At 45.9% G+C, this 22,802-nt stretch overlaps 2 protein-coding genes across 3 annotated transcripts in view; one reads left to right on the top strand and one right to left on the bottom strand.

Moving 5' to 3' along the window:
* NCKAP1L (NCK associated protein 1 like) overlaps positions 1-22,802 on the bottom strand; it is a 348,408-nt gene that overhangs the window by 233,925 nt on the left and 91,681 nt on the right. For both annotated transcript variants that reach the window (XM_088469297.1, XM_088469299.1), the window contains exons 9-14: positions 16,788-16,944; positions 15,849-15,905; positions 14,571-14,667; positions 14,377-14,486; positions 12,463-12,595; positions 11,943-12,024 (exon numbers count right to left, since the gene is read on the bottom strand). In XM_088469297.1, coding sequence (XP_088325423.1) covers positions 11,943-12,024; positions 12,463-12,595; positions 14,377-14,486; positions 14,571-14,667; positions 15,849-15,905; positions 16,788-16,944 — 636 coding nt within the window. The remainder of the gene's footprint in view (positions 1-11,942; positions 12,025-12,462; positions 12,596-14,376; positions 14,487-14,570; positions 14,668-15,848; positions 15,906-16,787; positions 16,945-22,802) is intronic.
* Positions 8,722-9,603, top strand: LOC148527404 (uncharacterized). Its single transcript, XM_088469220.1, has one exon. The coding sequence runs from the start codon at positions 8,725-8,727 to the stop codon at positions 9,601-9,603; it is 879 nt and encodes a 292-aa protein (XP_088325346.1). The 5' UTR covers positions 8,722-8,724.

The raw sequence follows: 22,802 nt of genomic DNA, 5'->3' as shown, positions 1-22,802 counted from the left end.
TTATTTTCTTGGGAGCTGTTCACACTGAGGGCCTGATTCGGACCCGCTCGCGAGCGCTATGCACTCGCCAGCGGGTTGATGGTGGCCCAGTGCGCATGCCCACGATGGAGCCGGCTCCGTCGTGCACATGCGCGAGACCCGGATAGCGACGGGCAATCCGTCGCTCCGGGTCTCGTACCAAAGAGGGCGTGCTGTTGATGTTGACTGACAGCACGCCCCCTTTAATGGGCGGGGCGGGGTCGTGGCAACCCAGATGGAGGCGTTCCCATGGGAACGCCCACCGTCTGGGGCCGGCCCCACTGACATCACAAGTGATGTCAGTGGGAGAGCTTTCGACTCTGTTAGAGCCGAAAGCTCTCTGGGGCTTGCGGCAACGAGACCCTACCACAAGGGTCTCGTCGCAAAGCCGATCATCATGGCTGCTCGCTGGTCACCTGCAGCTATGCGAGCGGCCAGGAGGCCGTTCGAAAAAAAACAGAAGGCCGGCCCTGATTCAGAGCGAGTGCTCTGTCAGAGCGTCCGGCTCTGAATCAGGCCCGACCCGGATCAACTTGGCAATAACCCGGGTTGTTCGGTTAGTGTAAAAGGGGTATGAATGGAGGATTAGGGGGCCATATGCTCGTCAGCTCCCCCAACCTGCCAACAGTCCTGGGAGGAATGACATAGGGGATGCAGCCTGTTTGTCTTATTATAGACAAGATGGGCCCGATGCAGAGATGAGTGAATGTCCATTAGCGAAGTGTGTAATGTGGTTACACACTGTGCATGCTCTGCAACTGGGTGTATGCAACTACAGGTGAAGCAGAGTTATATACAGTGCAAGCGCATCTCCACTTGAGACTGAAAAGGCGTAACTAGGTTGCAATAGCACTTTCTGGCATAGGCATTGGTTAGTGAGTGTGCACTGCGGGCTATGCAGAGTTGGGCAGAAGCGTAAATAGGCCTGTTATACTTATTATATGGTGCAAGCGCGACCTGATGATAATGATGACAAGTTGCAACTTAAGTGTATGGATAGGGGCAAGTGCACCGAAAAACTCTGCATAATGGCCTGATGCCTCTCTTCACTCTGTCTGTCATGGTAATACAATGATGGAGCAAGTACAGACAACTGCTACTACAATGCATAACCTTCTGCAATCAATGTGGGTACTTTAAAGTTATTTAGCATTTGGTTTTGCATCCTGCCCTTACCTATGTAAGTATGCTTTTTTCCTGAGAAAGTTGATCTTAAGCTATCCACATGAGACTCCATTTTGTAACAGGATGGTGAATGCCTATAAGAGTTATTCATAAGAGTATGTATTCTGAATTCAGCTAGAGACAAGGATTGGTGACCTTCATAGAATAGAGAGAGATTGTAATGTACCGGCCATAATACTGTATGTCTGCTCCCATGCTTACTCCCCTTGCCTCCCTAACAATATGTTCTTCTCTCCTTCAAGTATAGATAATAACATAATGAATACTAACGATGAGTGCTTATACTGAGATGTACTGGGAAAAACTGCTTATGTTGCAATGTGAGTTTACTATGCTTATAAGATTGTATGACACACAATTATAGCCAGAGAAATCTTAGAACACAGAAACTGGTGGTCTTGTGTTGATTTTCTCTAGAGGGGACTCTGTACAGGGGTTCTGACACACATAAAGAGCTCAGGCCTGGTGATCGGCCACAGAAGATTATATCAATAGATCTGTCATTCCGTACATCTTTTTTATATAATCAGAACCTAAATGTATTCAACTCTAAATAAGCCACTGTGACTGACAGGCAGGTGCATAGGTGTTTCAAATGCCCCTTTGGTTGGCATAGTCATAATGAACACTCCTGACCTCAACACATTGTACTAGTTGAAAAAGTGATGAGAAATATACAGTCCTAGCCTAGGTAGCACATTGACCAGTTTATTCCTATTATAAACGATGGATGAATGAATGAGTTGTGGTTTGCAATTTGCAGCATTTGGTGGCAGTATACCTTTGGTATTTTGGGTGAAGTGAAAAAACACTATAGAGCTTTTTGCCCTATGATAAATATGCCAGTACAGTATATTCACTGCTGTGTACATTAATATCATTACACAGACCACAAAATCCTTGCATTACACTGTGGTCTGCACTCTTACACTGAGGACACTCCTATACTAATATGGATGCAATCTTTGTTGATAATCCAAGAATGTGACAGCTATTCTGGAATTACTGTACAAGCACCATCATGCTTGTAAATATTGAAAAAAAAAACAACAAACATATTAATCACAGCCCAAAACCATTTAATATTTCTTTCATGTACTACTGTATATACTATTTACCATTATCACCAGTATAATACCTATATTGTCAAACTTACCCCTTTCTAGGTCACCTAGTAGTTGAGTATCATGCATTTATAAGTGAAAAAATATGCATTAAAAAAGAAATGTACTCTCATGATCTATCTCAGCACATACTGTACAACCAAGCTAGGATAAAAAGCAATATGTCATTCTTAGCTCAAAGATAGTGGAAATGATCAGGGCAATTCCTTGTGGGCTTGTCGCTGGGGCACAGGCTGAGCTGGCCCTGATGATTAGTATAAAGCAAAGTGATAGTTAATGCTATCACTTTACTTCTGGGTAGGGACCGGTCAGCGGATGTGCAATGCAGAATAGTTGCAATGGGCATCGCGATCAGCTCCAGTCCACCAGGATGGGATAAGAAGATCCCTCTCCTGCCGGGCTGCTCCATAGAGCTAAGCGGGTCAACATCATCATCAGATGGCATTATAATTAGCCAACAAAGTCAAGCTCCAAAAACATATGATTTCAGAGCCTGTTAAATAGTAGCAGTAACGCCAAATCACCACAACATACTATAGGGACATCCGCTACGAGCGCTTTCTAGCTTTGTTTAATATTTATTTATTATTTTATTATCAGTTATTTATATAGCGCACACAGACCTTTGCATAGAATATTTGGTCATTCACATCAGTCCCTGCCCCAGTGGTGTTATGACTATCGACTTGGTGAGTGCATCCCAATTATACTATAGATCTTATTGGCACTGGATTAGATATAATTAGGATTAGATATCTATCTACATAGAAATACAGGGACATAAAAACAAATTTAAGTATGTCAGACTGGCCAATTGTTGACGAAAGATAGATTTGGATGCAAACAGGACATTATAGTAGTATACACAACAACAATTACCTGGGTTAAATTGACTTTAAATGCATTTGTTACCTAATCACACGCAGGTTATTGGAAAATTCTGGAGGAAAACGGAGCATAACAGGAGCGTAACATTACCAAATCAGAGTCCAATATACAGTAGTTCTTCTGTCTGGCTATACAAAATTACTCTCCATATAAATACTCCCTGAATCAACACTGATCTCTAGAACTCTCCTCTTTTCCCATTACCATTCCATGTACACTGTCAGGTCTTCTCTAATGCTGCACCATGTGTGTAATGTATACAGTATCTGGCAGATACATCCCTAAAAGGGTTTCTCCATCTGAATAAAACTTTATGATAGTTTAATGTATGCATAGAACTTGGTAAGATTTATATTTACTCTGCTGTCCCCCTGGTACTACCTGTCTACATTATAGCTCTTGGGTTGCTATGTAGTAGCTTAACATTTAATACAATTCCCCATTGCTAAAATTACATAATGGCAGGCAGCAGAGAATCCTTCCAGGCCACTGCATTCTCCTTCCATCTCCCACACACATTAGATTAGTATAAAGTTTTACTTAGGTGAAGGAAGCTTTTACGTTATCACTCACTCCTTATTACTGTAAGGGTCAATCTGTCTCACTCTATCTATCTATATTTTCTGTACATTGCCCAATCCGCATATGACAATGCTGTACCTAAATGACAACTTCGAGCTTGTGTTTCTTTCTCTATAGGTCACCGAGGACAGATATGGGGGTAAATGTAATAGCCTGTGCCTTGCAGGCATTTGCGCCCCTTTAAAACATTGGGCTGACTCGCAGTGAATTTGCAGATGGCAGCACATTCGCTGAATATTCCATTTACCCCATAATCTGATCATTTTGTCACGCTAGCGCATACCTGGCACCATGCGTGGCACGATTTGCCATTTATGCAGCAAAGATGCAAGAGGATATATCTGAAGATGTATTCAAAATGCATACAAATCTGTATCACCCATTCTTGCGTACACTAATTGCCAGAGCATGCACAGTGCAAAAACACACTCTCTGCATCAGCACCAATGTCTGTATATTATTTTCCCCTCTGTTTTAGTCGAGAGTCCTCAGCGATATATACCAGAAGATACAGTAACAACGCATGGCTGGGTGTGAGGGAATCTTTTACCCTGTCCCTGTATGAAGGATCTGTCTCTCCTCTGTTCAATGGTGAAAAACTTTAACAGAGGGGAGACGAGCATGAAAATAACTGTGTGCACATGGCCTAAAAGAGGGAGAAGGAAAACATGGTCATCATCTGTTTACCTGTGTGTGGGTATCCATAAATAGTCAAAACTCAGTACTTATAATAGAGTTGGGTATGAAATACCGGCGGCTGAATAATTCCAACAGCGCCATCCTGATGAATGAAGATCCCGACAGGGGTGGTATGGACCCTAACATCCCCCTCTACCCCCCTAACCCTCCCTTAGTGGTGCCTAACCCTAACATGCTCCGCTTACCTTCATTCAGGATTTTGTCGTCAGGCTAAACATAGGAGTCGGAGAAACCGAAAGATTAAATAAGAAAAGAGGTGTTTTAAACCTCTAGGATGGGGGCCGGCATGTATGCAAATGACTTGTGGGAGTTAGCCTATGGCAGTCAGGGGCGGGTTTGCAACAGGAACTTTATATAATGGGATTGAAGTGTGGGCCTAACCCTCTTTGTTCCAGATTTCGGTCAGTAACAGAGTTTGTCAGTTAATACTGATTTCATTGGTGCTTTTCTTTTGCTGGATTATCTCTCCCTATTTATCCCTCTACATATTCTTCTTTCTTTTCCTTACATTCTTCTTTCCCTCCCTTTCCTGGCCTGTCCATTTTTGCTTTAGTTTTCCCTGTTGCTGGCCACATTCATTCCACTCCTTACCATGCGTCCCCGCCACTCTGTGCCCCCTCCTGCCCGTTTTATGCATCATGAAGGCGACCAAGGCCCATCCCGGCGTCGTGGAGCGGCCCCTGCTGCGGTTGCAGCGGCTGCTGCTCATGGCGCCACCTTGTTGACCTCGCGGGACCCGCTCCAGCGTAGGGGGGCGGCCTCTGCCGCGGACGCGGTGGATGCTGCTCCCGGCGCTGTTGTTACCAGTGACCAGCGTCGCCGGGTGGCCCCTGCCGCGGATGCAGCGGCTGCTGCTTCCAGCGGCGCTCAAGCATCGCCGTGGGTCCCTCGCCGGCGTGGGGGAGCAGCCTCCGCTGCGGACGTGGCGGATGCTGTTCCCGCCGCTGTGGTATCCGGGGCTCGGCGTCGCGTGGTTGCCCCTGACGCCGCTGCGGCTGGAGGGAGGAGTTCGCGCCGGCGTCCGGCTCGGCTGAGACCGGGCCCGGCTGTGGCTCCCTCTCATAGTCGCGGACAGGAGCATGCCGTGTCAGCTGTACGCGGGCATGTGCTCCCGTCTCACACTGGGGACATAACCTCCGGTAAAAGGAGGAGGTCCCGCCGGGGGCACAGAGCTCCATCCAGGACACAGCAGGGCTCTGCTGTGCCTAGGGCCCTTCCCGTTCCCCCGCTCGCAGCGGGGCGCCCGCCATGTTAGTGAGCAGGGGGCGGGGCTTAATAGAGGGGGCAGACATTTTGTCCAGCTTGTCCCAGGCTCCTAGTGCTGGTAGGATGGCACAAACACAGTCAGCCCCTGCAGTTTTGCCTGTTGCTGCCCCTCCCTCCACTGCTGTTCAGCCAGAACCCTCAGCCGTTGCTTCTGCCTTGTCTACTCTGGCTGCTGTCTTTGCCCCATTTTTAGCAGCTCCGCCTGCAGGCCCTTTGCCTAACCAAACTTTCGCGCCCGCTAACGCTTACTCTGCGAGGGTCCAAGGGGGGTCAGAGATTGAGCAGTTAGTGCAGGCATTGAGGGTTATCGCACCTAGTTTGGCCCCGCAAAGTTTAGGGACTACCGCACCCTCCCTACTGCTGAGTCAGAGTTTGAGTCAGAGCAGTGCGGTTGTTGGGTCGCCTGCCGCAGAGGCGGCAGCCGGTGTCCTCTCTTCTTTTTCAGATGACGATCTCGAGGAAGGGGAGTTGGTTGACGTAGATGTCAGGGAGGGGCCATCCAGATTTTCCTCTGATTCCGTGACATCGGAGAGTTCAGGTGGGTCTTCCTCAGACTCTAGTTCCTTGACATCTTCTTTTGCTTCCTCTATCTCTAACGCGGACAGCGCTGGCAGAGCCCGCAAGCGAGCGGCGAAATATGCAAAACTGGAAGGAAGGCGGCGCTCGAGGCGTAGGCATCGCACCCCTAAGCGTAAGAATATAGAGAAAGGGTTGGAGGGTGCCACAGGCGTACACTGCGACAACACCGCAGTTTTACGAGGTTTAAGGGAGACTTGCCGCACTAAGATCTGCAAGGGAGACTATGTGGATATCTTTGCTCTTACGGAGAAAGCTAAGAAGGCATTTAAGGCGGCCAGGGCAAAAGGCGGTATAGGTCTAGAGGCGTTCAAATCTTACAATAATTGGCTGGCCGGTTTTTGCATTTTCTCAGCTTGTTATTTGGAGACGCGTCCAAGTGAGCACCTGAACGTCATTAGATATCTGCATTTAATTCACAGCATGCAGTTATCTGCCAGGGGCATGGCTTGGCGCACTTATGACTAAGAATTTCGTCGCAAGCAGGATGGCAGACAGGTTATGGATCTAGGGTGGAAGGACGTGGAGGTGTGGCTGGAAGTCACGCAGCCTTTGCGTCCTTCGTATGAGGGGTACAACGCGAGCAAAACATCTAGTTCGGTTCGTCAAGGCCAACAGCAGGCGTCTGGGGGGAAATGCTTCGCGTTTAATAATGCCTCCTGTACGCAGGGATGAAAGTGTAGTTTTCGTCACCTCTGCTTGCGATGCGGTGGCAACCACCCAGTTGCCAAGTGTTTCAAAGCGGGTTCCCAACAACAGTCTGCTCAACCAGTGAAAGGCGCTAGTGCTAAATAAAGCTCCATCCCCTGTCCGCGTCACCGCGTTAGCAAAATGGTTGAATTGGTACCCGGTCCCGCAGGACGCAGAATTTTTGTTAAACGGTTTCAGTTTTGGCTTTCGTTTACCTATTTGCAGGGATGTTGACACAGGCTCGCCTAGGAATTTAAATTCAGCATTTGAGTTGCCTCACGTTCTTAGGGAGAAGGTCGATGGTGAAGTTAGCTTAGGGCGCATGGCGGGTCCTTTCGCGGAAACCCCCATTAGGGATCTTGTGATTTCCCTGGTGGGCGTGGTTCCCAAGAAGATTCCAGGAAAATACAGGCTCATTCAGCATCTGTCTTATCCGCCAGGCTCGTCAGTAAATGATGCTATACCAGTTGAGGATTCCTCGGTGGTGTACCAGTCGTTTGACGAAGCTTTGGACGTGGTTAGGTTTTATGGTCCGGGCGCTCTGATGGCTAAGATAGATGTTGAGTCAGCTTTTCGCCTATTGCCTTTACACCCAGAGTCATTCCGATTTATGGGTTTTCGCTTGGACAGCGGATATTACATAGACAAGTGCTTGTCTATGGGATGTTCTGTGTCATGTGCATTTTTTGAGCGATTTAGCACTTTCCTACACTGGTGCGTGGAATTTTCTTGTGGTGGTCATGGGATAGCCCACTATCTCGATGACTTTCTTTGTGTCGGCCCTGCCGGTTCTGATAGATGTAGTTTTTTGTTGTTTTCTTTGCAAGCGCTGTTTTTTCATTTTGGAGTTCCCGTTGCTGCGGACAAGACTGAGGGCCCTTCCTCTTGCTTGTCATTTCTAGGTATCGAGATCGACACCTCGGCAAACGCTTGCCGCCTACCTCTCGATAAGGTCGACAAGTTGCGCAATGCCATAGCGGAGTGCGCAGGTTCCAGTAGAATTACCCTGCGGCAGGCGCAATCCCTCCTTGGCCTGTTAAACTTCGCCTGTAAGGTCATACCAATGGGCAGAGTTTTTTTGCGTAAGCTAGAAAGGGCCACAGCTGGGGTCACTAAGCCAAGACATTTGCTACGTTTATCCTCCGAGATTAAGCGGGACCTCTCTGTCTGGGTTTCGTTTTTCTTCGGGATTTTAATGGCGTTCGGTTGTGGATGTCTCCAGCTGCTGACAATTTGCGGCTCCAGCTGTTCACTGACGCAGCAGGAGCCACGGGGTTCGGCTGTTACCTTGATGGCTCCTGGTGCGTTGGCCGTTGACCAGAGGAATGGGTGGCGAAGGGTTTGACTAAGGACTTGCTCCATTTCGAACTCTTCCCCATAAAGGTTTCTTTTGAAATCTGGGGGGACCATTTACGCAATCGCAGCATCATTATCAGGTGCGACAACCTGGGCGTGGTCCATGCGATCAATCGGCAATGCGCGGCTTCCCTGCTGGTTTTGCGCTTGCGAGCACAGCTGGTGCTCACATATCTGCGATGTAACATCATGTTTAAGGCAAGACATGTGCCGGGGTGGAGAATGAGATAGTCGATGCGTTATCACGGTTTCAGTGGGCTAAATTCCGATCTTTGGCCCCTGGTGCTGACGCTGACACGGTACTTTGCCCCTCTTATGCTTGGCAGGTGATCGAGCCGGCATGGAGGGCTTAGCAGAACAGTCTCTAGCCCCTTCCACATTGCGAGCGTACCGTCAGGCATGGAATGAATGGGAAGATTATTCCCGTAGCAGCAGGCAGGCAGGTAAGGGTCAGCATCGGTCAATGCTTTCTTTTATTTGGAGTCTCCGATTGGCTGGCAGATCCAGGGCTTCTGTGACGCGCTCTTTGGCAGGCATTGCATTTTATAGTAAGTTGAAGGGACAGCCTGACTTTACAAAAAGCTTTCTGATCATGAAGGCTTTAAAAGGTTGGGCAAGGGTCTCCCGGCCAGTAGCTGACCGTAGGAAACCTGTGGATGCTCATTTGCTGCCGGCAGTTTTGGGGGCAATTCACGGAATTGCTCTTACCGAGTACGAGGCAGTCCTGCTCCAATTGGCATTTTCAATGGCTTTTCACGGCGCCTTGCGGGTATCGGAGCTGGTGGCATCTTCCAAATGGGTTGATGCCACCATGCTCCTCTCGGATGTCTCAGTCAGTGAAGGGTCTGTGCTGTGTAGGATTCGGCGGTCAAAGACCGACCAGGCTGGTAAGGGCAGGTGGATCTCGTTGAGTCCGTCTAAGGATGAACGGATCTGCCCTGTGGCACTAGCTACGCGCTTCGCATTGGTATGGCCGGATGTCCCTGGTTCATGGCTCATGCATTTGGACAGGACTCCGCTTACCAAATACCAGTTCGGTTGGTTTTTGAAGAGGTGTGTAGCAGTTTTGGGCTTCCCGCCTCAGGATTTTGGTACACACTCGTTTCGGATCAGAGCCGCAACTTCGGCCGCAGCTGCGGGTTTCTCGGCATCGGAAATTAAGGCCCTCGGGCGTTGGAAATCCGATAGTTATAAAAGTTACATTCGACCTAGTCGCTAAGATCCTCTGTTTAAAGTCATATCGCACTTTGTTCTTGTGACGTTTATATTTTATGCTTGCCTCGTTTTTGTCTTGTCTCATGTACTGTCTTGTCTTGTCTTGTCTGTTACCCCTGTCCGTCCTACTCGGGATTAGCTACTCGCCATTGCTGGCAATGGGAGTCTTGAGGGATTTTACAATTTTTACCTGAACTGAAGGATTCAATTCGGCTATGCTCAACCATTTAATTAGGCCATAGTCCATCCCTCAGCAGGTTTTTATTTTACCTCTTGCCGAGTTCACCTGTTTTTTCCCAATTCCCCCCCACCCATTCTTCCCCTTTGTGTCTTCCGTTTGTCTTAGCCACTTTAAATAGTAAAGTCGGTGACCAATAGAAAATTTTTCTTTTTGGCAGATACTCACTTTTGTTCTATATGATCCCACTAATACACCATAAAATTTTATTGTTTTATGACAATTACTAATTTTTTCTTTACTGCTTTCGTCCACCTTTAGGATTGCTCTTTGACACGCAGGACATTTGGGTGATAGGCCACTCATATATTTTCTGGGCTGCTAGGTTTATGAGTTCAGATCATGCTCCAACTTTTGAACATTCAGCTAGGGTCCGTTGGATAGGTTCCAGAGGTATGAGATGGCATTCCTTTTGTCCTAAACTGTTAAGAGTATGCAAGGCTTTTTGGTAGGCCACGTATCTTGGTGGCTCATTTAGGAGGCAATGATTTAGGTCGACGGCCCACTGTGGAATTACGTGTTGATATTGTCAACAATTTGGCGAGGGTGCTCTCAGCCTCGCCCTCGTGTATATTAATGTGGTCTTGCATTGTGCCTCGACAGGTCTGGCGTGGGGTTTGGAGTTTTCCTGCTATTGACGAAGCTAGGAAGAAGCTTAACTTTGCTGTAGCCAAATTTGTGATGGCCAATGATGGCCGGGTCATTTACCATAGGAACATTCAATTTCGGTTTAGTGATTTATATAGGGCTGACGGAGTCCATTTGACAGTGGAGGGTTTGTCTTTGTTTATTGGGGTTCTTTTTGGCGTTATTGTTGTAGTCCTCAGTATGGTGGCGGTGCGGCGGTTCTTTAAGCAGAACCTTGGTGTGGCGGGAAAGAACGGCAGGTCACCAGTCCGGGTGCAATTATGATTTAAGAGCTCTCCCTTCGTTGACTGGTAGTTGGCTGTACCAACCTAACGGGGGGCAGTATCACCACTTAAACGGGTGGGAAGTCAAGATGGGGGTGAGCGTTACCTTTTGTTGATGATATGATTTACATCGTTATGTGTATGCACTCTGGGCGATCTACGCCTGCTATGCCTTTTGTTGTTTGTGTGTTGGCATAGCAGATTTGGCTGATTTCTGGCCGTCCTTTCTTTGCCACTATACAACCTTAAATAAATAATAAATAATAATAATTTATTTTGCTCCAATAAATCACCATCAAGTTATGTGCCAAATCCACGTCTCAGTGTCTTTATTTTAAGTTAAGTATGATAAGTGGTTTGCACACATGACACACCTCATCCGATAGAAGGTTTAGAGAAACCGAAAGATTAAATAAGAAAAGAGGTGTTTTAAACCTCTAGGATGGGGGCCGGCATGTATGCAAATGACTTGCGGGAGTTAGCCTATGGCAGTCAGGGGCGGGTTTGCAACAGGAACTTTATATAATGGGCTTGAAGTGTGGGCCTAACCCTCTTTGTTCCAGATTTCCCTCCCTCCCCTATAAATTTTGTATGTGGTGGGTTTATCTTGGGTGGCGGGAAAGAACGGCAGGTCACCAGTCCGGGTGCAATTATGATTTAAGGGTGCTCCCTTCGTTGACTGGTAGTTGGTTGTACCAACCTAACGGGGGGCAGTATCACCACTTAAACGGGTGGGAAGTCAAGATGGGGGTGAGCGTTACCTTTTGTTGATGATATGATTTACATGGTTATGTGTATGCACTCTGGGCGATCTACACCTGCTATGCCGTTTGTTGTTTGTGTGTTGGCATAGCAGATTTGGCTGATTTCTGGCTGTTCTTTCTTTGCCACCATACAACCTTAAATAAATAATAAATAATAATAATTTATTTTGCTCCAATAAATCGCCATCAAGTTATCTGCCAAATCCACGTCTCAGTGTCTTTATTTTAAGTTAAGTATGATAAGAGATTTGCACACATGACACACCTCATCCGATAGAAGGTTTATGATTTAGATGCCTATCTTTAATCCCAAATTGGGCTTTCGTCATCGGGCTTTCGACTTCGGGATTCCAACGGACAGCATCCCAGCCGCCGGTAAATGAACTACATCCCCTTATAATATATTGTAGATGTAGAAAGAGATTATTACCTTGCTTTACAGTCAGTGCTGACAGGGTGCTCACAAATGAGGACATAATCACAGATTCCTCCTCTGGACAAACAGTCAAATTCTGTAAGAGATTTACATGCACTTATATTCATACTATAGTGTGGAATACAGAGTCTCTGCAGTGCATGGTGTGCTAGAAATGTTGAGGAGAATTCAATGTATTCACCATGGAATAGCAGCACATTACTTTAGTATACAACCTGCAAGCAATTCTAACTAGGAGGTAAGTACGAGCCTTGTCCTAGACAGCTCAATTTTAGGGGAGACAGAAACAAGGTTCTCAACCTTCCGGCCAGGCACCAGCCTGGCTTTGGAGCCCTTCCTTCTATGCCTTTCCCATACCTCTTGTTAGGCTAGTCACTCTGAAGGTCTCGTTAGATATATGTTTCAAGCTCAGAATAAAAATCTTTTTGTGGCTTGATAAATATGACATCACCATCCCCATTGAGTTCTATGGTAACAACGGTGTTCTGCGGATGCTTCAGTTGATTTCTTTTACCTGTATGATGTCACTAAGAACCAAAGCATCAAATTTTGCCAGGTATTGGAGATGATATCTCTGAATAATAGACTGGTGCTTCCTCACCAGTGTCCGTAACTGTTCCATACAAAACATCAATTCAGCTATGTGTCTAGTACAAAAACAAAAAAATAAAGATTAGATAATATATATACACATCTGTACACTATTACATGACTGTTTATATGATCACTATATCTAAGACGGATAAACACACATCTACACAAGGTCTATAATAATGCCAGAATTTGTATTGCTACTAAAAATAATGGATGTGGTTATTTCTACAGATGGATATTTTATTTTTTTTGGCAGACAGCATGTTTTGTCACAATGTATTAATGATAGCACACTGAACATCATAAATATAATATAAGCAGAATGGATACAAACACAGCTAGATCTCCTAATCAAAATATTTTTTTAAACAAAGGTATTTTTGGTATAAAGCCTACACCATGCCCAAAATTAGGTGTAGCTGGTCCAAATAGTCCTGTGATTGAGTGCCCAGATGAAGAGGTTTACAGTTATGAACCCGGCTGCAGGGAAGCCCCAATTGTTCCAAGTGACCATAACTGTGGGTATGCTAGTTTTATTGACTTAAGTGGATTTGGGAGGTGAATGTACCTTTGTCTCCAGTATTGCAATGCCCATGGTTGCCACCAAATTATTCTCCAGGCTTCAGTCTCTCAAAAATATCACCAGTCATGGTCAAGTAACAGACCTTTATTGTAGTAGCCACTCAAATTTGCTATATCCCATAATTTTAGGATGGGACTTTCCAACCTGTGAGGAGTTACCGTGGGAGTCAGTTACGGAAAAGGAAGCCCTCCAGGAGGAACTGCCCCTGTGGGAGGGACATTAATTACCAAAACCAAGGAAAATCCTCCTTGAAAAGTGTCAGGAGAGGTAGTGCTGGCCAAACATAAACAGTGCCATCTTGCAAGGATATACCATATATGAAACTTCGGAAATCTGAAGCCTCCAAAAAAATAAACAGGATTATTTTGTACTTACCATTAAATCCCTTTCTCTGATTCCATCTGGGGGACACTGCTACCATGGGTTGCTAGAGTGGTCCAAAGGAGCTGACACTAATGTAACCTACTGTATCTCTTAAAGACACTGACCCCTCCCCTCTGCAGCCCCTGGTCCTTAGTATAATTTAAAAACAAGCCTTAAACCAAGGATAACAACAAGTGTAACATGCAACTAGAAAAAAGAAAAAAAAATCTAATTTTCCCTGCCTTCCAATCTGGGGGACACTGCTACCATGGGATGTTCAAAAGCCGCCCTAGGGGAGGGTATTCTCAAACATCCTGAACACATTACTTTCCACCCAAAAGAAGCGACGCTAGTGGGTCCCTGGAGTGAGCACAAAACCAGGAACCTATCAGTTGTGCCAAGACCCTATGAGGTACACTTTTGGCAGACCCTGCTCTTGAACGTGCAGAAGAGACCAATCCCCCTGCAGGATTGTGTTCCTGTTGAGAAAATCCACCTCCCAATTGTTCACCCCCGATATGAACACAGCAGAGATCCCCGGACGTCTCTGCCCAATTTAGGATCTGGGCAGCCTCCACCATTGCCCTGGTGCTCCATGTGCCCCCCCTGATGCTCGACATATGCCACCGCTGTGGCACTGTCCACTTGGCTCCTATTCAGGCCTTTTACATGATTGCCACTTTAAAACATTGGGCAGACTTGTCGGTAACTTGAAGATTCCTGCATATCACAGGCTATTACATATACCCCAATATCACTATTCATATTTAATTATTTTCTAGGAGGGGAACACCTTAATACATTCAGTTCTTTATAATCACCAAAATGTATTGTGTAGAGCCTCTTATAAACCCCATATAAAATGTTACTTGCTGGCATTTATCTTACACATCAATGTAGTCTTCCGGGGTCTTAGTTTTGGTGACGTTCTCAGCATGTCGAACCAGCCAGTTAATCTCATTACGGCAGAAGGATAAAGCCATAAATACATACAGAGCCTGAAACAAATTGTGATATTGAGCAATCCAGTATGATTACAAATAGAGTTGGCTTATCTGTAGAATTGTTGTAGAATTGTGTACCTTAGGGCCCAGCAGGCCAGGCTCATCTGATAGAATGGTTTCCAGTTCCTTTGCTGCCCCTCTGAGGAATGCACGTCTGGCACGATGAAATTGTCCGCTTTGGAAATCAATCAATAACTTATCACAAGTCAGAATAAATTGAATTTTATGCAGTGCAGTTTTTTTTATAATAAGCTGTGTTTTTATGAGTCTCAACATCAGCAGACTAGCACAGAGGAACGACATTGCTGCAATAAAATAAAAATATAACACTTTTATGTTTATATAGGCATAAACAGCCATATTGTGGTGTCAAACAGGGTTGCTTTACACCACTTTCCAGCTAGAAAAGTGTAGCTTCAAAAGAGTTCAGTCAATGCTGGGATAGTGATAGTTTGAGGTCACTGAGCCTGACTCTGAGTGGGACAAATCTACAGCATTTTCCGTACGGCTGTAGCAGCCTGCATACGTCAGTATTAGTATCGGAACTTACACCAGCCCCGTGCTAGGTGGAAAAGATTCGGCTGAAATAGATGCCCTGTCTCCATCAGCATGCTATGATTGAGCAAGGAAGTCAGCTTACACGTTCACAACACTCCCGGGACACTCCCACGACACATCCGGCTTCTGTGTGATCGCATGGTCACAGCTCAGATAAAAACCCATTTCACTGAAAATAATAGCAGCGATCTCCATCACAAAACACATGGCTGATCCTGGGTAAGAGCAATGCACTAAGGGGCATATGTATCAAAGCTTGACGTGAGATAAAATTGTGAGATATATATCACCAACCAATCAGCTCTAAGCTATCATTTCTTAAACACAGCCTGCAAAATGTAAGTTAGAAGCTGATTGGTTGGTGATATATATATCTCACAATTTTATCTCACATCAAGCTTTGATACATATGCCCCTAAATCTGCGAGATGCGTCCGTATCTGTGGATACATCCGACTCAGAATCAAGCCCACTGTGAGCAATTCAGCTCTGGAAGCATTGTGTGCAGTGTCTTTATAGCGTAACTGCTTTGTGTAACAGAGGAGAAGCATTGTGTGCAGTGTCTTTATAGCGTAACTGCTTTGTGTAACAGAGGAGAAGCATTGCCCTTCATTTTATCCTGCCGCCGGTGTAGTTATTGTGTACTTATTAAAATTGCACCTATACAGCTGAACAAGCACAGCATTCAGTCACTCCAATGCGTCACTACCCTTTACCACAAGTGAGTTAATAGAAGCAATACACAGGATGCTGAGGTGATGTATAATGTAGTAAGACCTCACTATACAGAAAACTGACCTGTGCATCATGAAATGTTCTTTGCATTCCTTCACGTCTGCTACACGTTTCCCATACCTAATCACAAAGAATGATGATATGGAGGTTATATGCTATGGTTTACTAGTATTATATCAAGCAGGAAGATATACTACATGGTATGGTACCCAAGTAATGTTACTTCAGTAATATCACTACTAATACTCAGTTAGATAATCACTGAAAGGTTTATTAAGAATTTTAAAAAAGGGTCTATTTATGATAGGTAGAAAAATCCTAAAACAGTGTTCCTCCCTATTTAAGAAACCCCCTGACCGGCTATAGCTATCACAGTGTATTGCCAGGTATTGCTGGAAATAACCTTTGCCGATAGCTTTTCCATGCAAAGCATAAATCCTCTTATTGCTATCTCCATATCAGGGTGGCGATACTAGAGGATCTGATTATAAAGGAAGAAAAATCTTAAATAAAGTGGTTTCTTTCCGAAAGTAAAAATCTAAAATTACAATGTATTTAATAATTTTAAGATTTTTTTTAAACAATTAATTTTCCACAAAAGTGTATTGCTGTAAAAAAATAAATAAATATATATATATATATATATATATATATATACATACATACAGTATACATATTCACATATATATATATATACTGATTTGGATCCTATAACAAAAAACAGCCAGAAAATCGCCAGAATAAAACCAATTTAGTAAATATGGCATACACAAAGAGCAGCAGCTTCCCTGAAACTGAGCAAGATGATTGGACAAGCCCCAGCAGCTAATCAGCTGCCTCCTACACTCTAGCTCAATTGCAAAACACTTCCACTCTTCTCCAGACACTGATGATTGGTATATATATACAGTGAATGAAGACACAGTGGCCGAGTATCATATTAATAGGGGGGTCCTTTGGTTTGGACTGCAATCTTTATTGTGTATATCATGTATAACATACCCTTTTAAGCTGCCAAAGAATTCTTCAGTAACACGGTGTATTCGCAGAATATCATCCCGGATCAATGTGATACAGTTAGAGCCCTGAAGAGCAAATTTCCAAAGCTCTAAGCTTGCCTGGTGTGTGCTTAACGCACTGTGTGAAAGCAGGAATCCGACTAAGAAAAGAAATATGCTTTGGTTACTGCTGAGTCAATGCGAGATACATTATTTTATCGGTGTTGTATCCAGAAAATTTTTCCAGCCAGGTGGTATCAAGAAGTACAGTAGCCGGGTAGGGCCTTCGCAATAATAAAATGTTTTAAACCCTGACCTTATAATGATTTAAACTTGAAATAACATTTTTATATATTAATTATCCTCTTATTAGAGGCCCAGTTGTTTGATTATGCAAAGCTGCAAAGTCTGTAGGATCTGGTCCTTTTTATACAGTTCCCATATACTGTCCCCACTTGCAGGCTCCCAAAATGCCGGGTGGTGCACCTGCAAAAAACAGCCTGGGGAGTACACTGCCCTCCCTTACCATTCCAGCCCGACAGGTCTCCCCCACTGGCTCTCAGTCAAAAGTGCCCATTACGCAGTGCCCCCTGTAGTTATTCCCATATGCAGTGCCCCTGTATTTGTGCCCTTTATAAATTGCCCTCTGTAGTTTTCCCCTTTATGCATTGCCTCCTGTATTTTTATTTTGCCCCTATGCAGTGCCACCAGATTGGCCCCTTATGCAGTGTCCCCAGACTGGCCCCTTATGCAGTGCCCCCAGACTGGTCCCTTATGCAGTGCCCCCAGACTGGTCCCTTATGCAGTGCCCTCAGACTGGCCCCATTTGCTGTGCCCCCAGACGGGTCCCAGCCCAGCCCCAGCCCAGAACTTACCTTAATATGCTGCTCGGTGCTCCCACTCCTGCTGCCGCTGTCTCGCTCTGAATGGCTCTAACTAGATCCAGCAGGCGTGCAGGGCAGGCTCCTCACGTCGCGGGTGATGTTATTACATCACCCGCGCAGTGCATCACTGGCCTCTGAAGCGATCGGAGGCTTCTTTAGCCTCCAGTCACTTCAGAGGGCAGCGTTCCACAGCAGGAGGCGGAGCGCGGAGGCGGAGGGTGACCAGGAATGCGGTGGGGGAAAGTGCCGGGCGGTATGCTGTTTCAGTCGGGCGTTGTGCCTGCAGACAACAGCCTATGGAGAACACTTTTTATCATTATGGGTCAGAATTACGAAGATCTGCAGTTTTGTCACAATAATTTCCATTTCTTATTGCCAAAGTCTTATGTCATTACAGGGGCTCCAAAAAGAGCCGTACCCAGCAAGGCTAAAAACTAACGTGACTGCAGTGCTTACACAATCACTTTACTTCCAGGTTCATACCTGGGAGAGCTAATACATATGCGTGGCCATCAGTCCATACATGTGAAAGTAGTACTTACTGAAAATATTAGCGAAAATGTAGGCTATTGGGCTAGGTTTAGCTAGTCGGGCCAAGCTCCATAGAAGAAAGCATTTTGGAGTTTCGTAAATTGACCTTTTACACAATCCCCATAGAAAGATTCCTTTTGTGATTGTTAAGAGTGGGACTGAGGGCCCTGATTCAGCAAGTAATGCAAGTGAGAGAACGCACGGTGCAAGCCGATGTTTGCAATCTGCGCATGCATCGCATTGCGCGTGTGTGAACAGGTCGCTGAGTATGGTAAGGGCTCTCTCAGAGTACGCAGGGAGCCCGCAGAGACCTTCGATGTTGATTGACAGGAAGTGCCGTCTGTGACAGGGGTGGTCGGTCGAACACAGGAGTGCCTGTGTGTTTGCACTAGGGGTGAGCGGGTTCGGATTTCTGAAATCCGAACCCCCCCGAGCCCCCCCGTTCCGAGTCCGCTCCGAGTCAGGCTCGACTTTTCCCGCCTGACTCGGATCTGAAATCGAGGCAAAACGTCATCATCCCGCCTTCCGAGTCTCGCGGGTTTTGGATCCTATATAAGGTACCCGCGTCGGCGCCATTTTCTCACTCGGCTGTGGACAGTGAAGAGGGAGGGTGGGAGTTAGGGCTGGCTGGGCTGTGTAGTGTAGTGTAGTGTAGTGCAGAGTAGTGTTGTGCTGTGCTGTGCTGCGCTGTGCTGCTGTTGTCCACTACTTCAAAGTCCATAGGGGCTGGCTGTGTTGTGCTGTGCTGCTGTTGTTAATAGGGGCTGTGTCCACTACTTTAAAGTCCATAGGGGCTGGCTGGACTGTGTTGTGCAGTCAGTTCTCCATAGGGGCTGTGTCCACTCCAAAGTCCTGTGCAGTGTCCCAGTCCTAAAGGGGTGCTGTAGTGTTGTCCAGGGGGTGCTCTGTCCATCAGGGCTGCTCCCCCCAAGTGCTAAAAAAATAATATTTTTTGTGTTTGTGAATTGTGTGCGCAGTAGCCGCACGTGCATCAACAAAGTAGTGCCAAGCGTGCGCCTGTGTCATAAGTAAAGGGCCGGCTGGCTTGACCGTTAAAGGGTGCTGTAACCCCCAAAGTACACTCCAGTCCAAACCAAAAAAAAAAATATTTTCTGTGTTTGTGAATTGTGTGCGCAGTAGCCGCACGTGCATCAACAAAGTAGTGCCAAGCGTGTGCCTGTGTCATAAGTAAAGGGCCGGCTGGCTTGACCATTAAAGGGTGCTGTAACCCCCAAAGTACACTCCAGTCCAAACCCCAAAAAAAAATATTTTCTGTGTTTGTGAATTGTGTGCGCAGTAACCGCACGTGCATCAACAAAGTAGTGCCAAGCGTGCGCCTGTGTCATAAGTAAAGGGCCGGCTGGCTTGACCGTTAAAGGGTGCTGTAATCCCCAAAGTACACTCCAGTCCAAACCAAAAAAATATATATTTTCTGTGTTTGTGAATTGTGTGCGCAGTAGCCGCACGTGCATCAACAAAGTAGTGCCAAGCGTGCGCCTGTGTCATAAGTAAAGGGCCGGCTGGCTTGACCGTTAAAGGGTGCTGTAACCCCCAAAGTACACTCCAGTCCAAACCAAAAAAATATATATTTTCTGTGTTTGTGAATTGTGTGCGCAGTAGCCGCACGTGCATCAACAAAGTAGTGCCAAGCGTGCGCCTGTGTCATAAGTAAAGGGCCGGCTGGCTTGACCGTTAAAGGGTGCTGTAACCCCCAAAGTACACTCCAGTCCAAACCAAAAAAAAATATATTTTCTGTGTTTGTGACTTGTGTACACTGTGGCTGCACATGCATCAACAAAGGAGCAGCGCCAAGCGTGCGCCTGTGTCCCATAAGTAAAGAGCCGGCTGGCTCATTTCTTAAAGGGTGGTGTAACCCACAAAGTGCACTACTCTCCAGCAGAAATAAAAAAATATTTTCTGTGTTTGTGTGCGCTTTAGCCGCACGTATATATCAATATAACATAAATGGAGGACCAAACTTTCTCCGATAAAAATAAAATAGGGAAAGATCAAGAACCACTTCCTCCTAGTGCTGTTGCTGCTGCTGGGAGTTGTTCATCATCCCAGAGAGGAAGTAGGAACATCACTACTTTTACTAAACAATTGACCCTCCAACAGTCCCTAGCGATGAGGATGAAGTACGACAGCAGTCATCCTGAAGCAAAACGTATAACTGAGGCCTTGACAGCTATGTTGGTGTTAGACGTGCGTCCGGTATCCGCCATTAGTGCAGTGGGATTTAGACAATTGATGGAGGTAGTGTGTCCCCAGTTCCAAATCCCGTCTAGATTCCACCTGCATCCTCAAAGCAGCAGCGACAAGCGTGCGTCTGTCTGTTAAAGGATGGTGTAACCCTCAAAGTGCGCTCCACAAACAATAAAAATATTCTTCTTTTTTCTGTCTTTGTGAATTGTGTGGGCTGTAGCCGCACCTGCATCCATAAAGTAGCAGCGACAAGCGTGCGTCTGTCTGTTAAAGGGTGGTGACACCCTCAAAGTGTGCTACACAAACAATAAAAATATTGTTCTTTTTTTTTCTGTCTTTGTGAAATGTGTGGGCTGTAGCCGCACCTGCATCCTTAAAGCAGCAGCGACAAGCGTGCGTCTGTCTGTTAAAGGGTGGTGACACCCTCAAAGTGTGCTACACAAACAATAAAAATATTCTTCTTTTTTCTGTCTTTGTGAATTGTGTGGGCTGTAGCCGCACTTGCATCCTCAAAGCAGCAGCGACAAGCGTGCGTCTGTCTGTTAAAGGGTGGTGTAACCCTCAAAGTGCTCCAAAAAATAAAAAACTATTTTTTTAATGTGTTTGTGACTTGTGTGCGATGTAGCCGCACGTGCATCAACATAGTAGCAGCACCAAGCGTGCGCCTGTGTCATAAGTCAAGGGCTGGTTTGGACATCTGGTCCGGACTGAAGGACGTGCCAACAATTTCTGACAAGTCTACTGTCACTGCATATGATACTGTCCTCAAAGCAGCAGCGACAAGCGTGCGTCTGTCTGTTAAAGGGTGGTGACACCCTCAAAGTGTGCTACACAAACAATAAAAATATTCTTCTTTTTTCTGTCTTTGTGAATTGTGTGGGCTGTAGCCGCACCTGCATCCTTAAAGCAGCAGCGAAAAGCGTGCGTCTGTCTGTTAAAGGGTGGTGACACCCTCAAAGTGTGCTACACAAACAATAAAAATATTGTTCTTTTTTTTTCTGTCTTTGTGAAATGTGTGGGCTGTAGCCGCACCTGCATCCTTAAAGCAGCAGCGACAAGCGTGCGTCTGTCTGTTAAAGGGTGGTGACACCCTCAAAGTGTGCTACACAAACAATAAAAATATTCTTCTTTTTTTTCTGTCTTTGTGAAATGTGTGGGCTGTAGCCGCACCTGCATCCTTAAAGCAGCAGCGAAAAGCGTGCGTCTGTCTGTTAAAGGGTGGTGACACCCTCAAAGTGTGCTACACAAACAATAAAAATATTGTTCTTTTTTTTTCTGTCTTTGTGAAATGTGTGGGCTGTAGCCGCACTTGCATCCTCAAAGCAGCAGCGACAAGCGTGCGTCTGTCTGTTAAAGGGTGGTGTAACCCTCAAAGTGCTCCAAAAAATAAAAAACTATTTTTTTAATGTGTTTGTGACTTGTGTGCGATGTAGCCGCACGTGCATCAACATAGTAGCAGCACCAAGCGTGCGCCTGTGTCATAAGTCAAGGGCTGGTTTGGACATCTGGTCCGGACTGAAGGACGTGCCAACAATTTCTGACAAGTCTACTGTCACTGCATATGATACTGTCCTCAAAGCAGCAGCGACAAGCATGCGTCTGTCTGTTAAAGGGTGGTGACACCCTCAAAGTGTGCTACACAAATAAAAATATTGTTCTTTTTTTTCTGTCTTTGTGAATTGTGTGGGCTGTAGCCACACTTGCATCCTCAAAGCAGCAGCGACAAGCGTGCGTCTGTCTGTTAAAGGGTGGTGTAACTCTCAAAGTGCTCCAAAAAATAAAAAACTATTTTTTTAATGTGTTTGTGACTTGTGTGCGATGTAGCCGCACGTGCATCAACATAGTAGCAGCACCAAGCGTGCGTCTGTCTGTTAAAGGATTACATCGGTGACAGCATCCAAGTAGGCATGTCAGACAGTCCGTACCTGTACTGGCAGGAAAAAGAAGCAATTTGGAGGTCCCTGTACAAACTGGCTCTATTTTACCTGAGTTGCCCCCCCTCCAGTGTGTACTCCGAAAGAGTGTTTAGTGCAGCCGGGAACCTTGTCAGCGAAAGGCGTAGGAGGTTGCTTCCACAAAATGTGGAGAAGATGATGTTCATAAAATTAATTATCAACTCTTCCAGGGAGACCAGCCTGCAGAACGTACAGAGGGACCTGTGGTGGTGGATTCAAGTGGGGACGAGTTAATACTTTGTGAGGATGAGGATGTACACACTGAAGAGGGTGAGGAATCGGTGGATGAGGAGGATGAGGATGACATCTTGCCTCCGTAGAGCCAGTTTGTGCAGGGACAGATTAATTGCCAGCTTGTTTTGTGGGGGCCCAAACGAACCAATCATTTCAGCCACAGTTGTGTGGCAGACCCTGGCGCTGAAATGATTGGTTTGTTAAAGTGTG

The sequence above is a fragment of the Taudactylus pleione genome, unplaced genomic scaffold, assembly GCF_031769625.1.
Source record: "Taudactylus pleione unplaced genomic scaffold, aTauple2 ptg000089l, whole genome shotgun sequence".
Classification (NCBI taxonomy): domain Eukaryota; kingdom Metazoa; phylum Chordata; class Amphibia; order Anura; family Myobatrachidae; genus Taudactylus; species Taudactylus pleione.
Note: the sequence above shows the minus strand (reverse complement) of the source record. Positions and strands in the feature narration are given on the sequence as shown.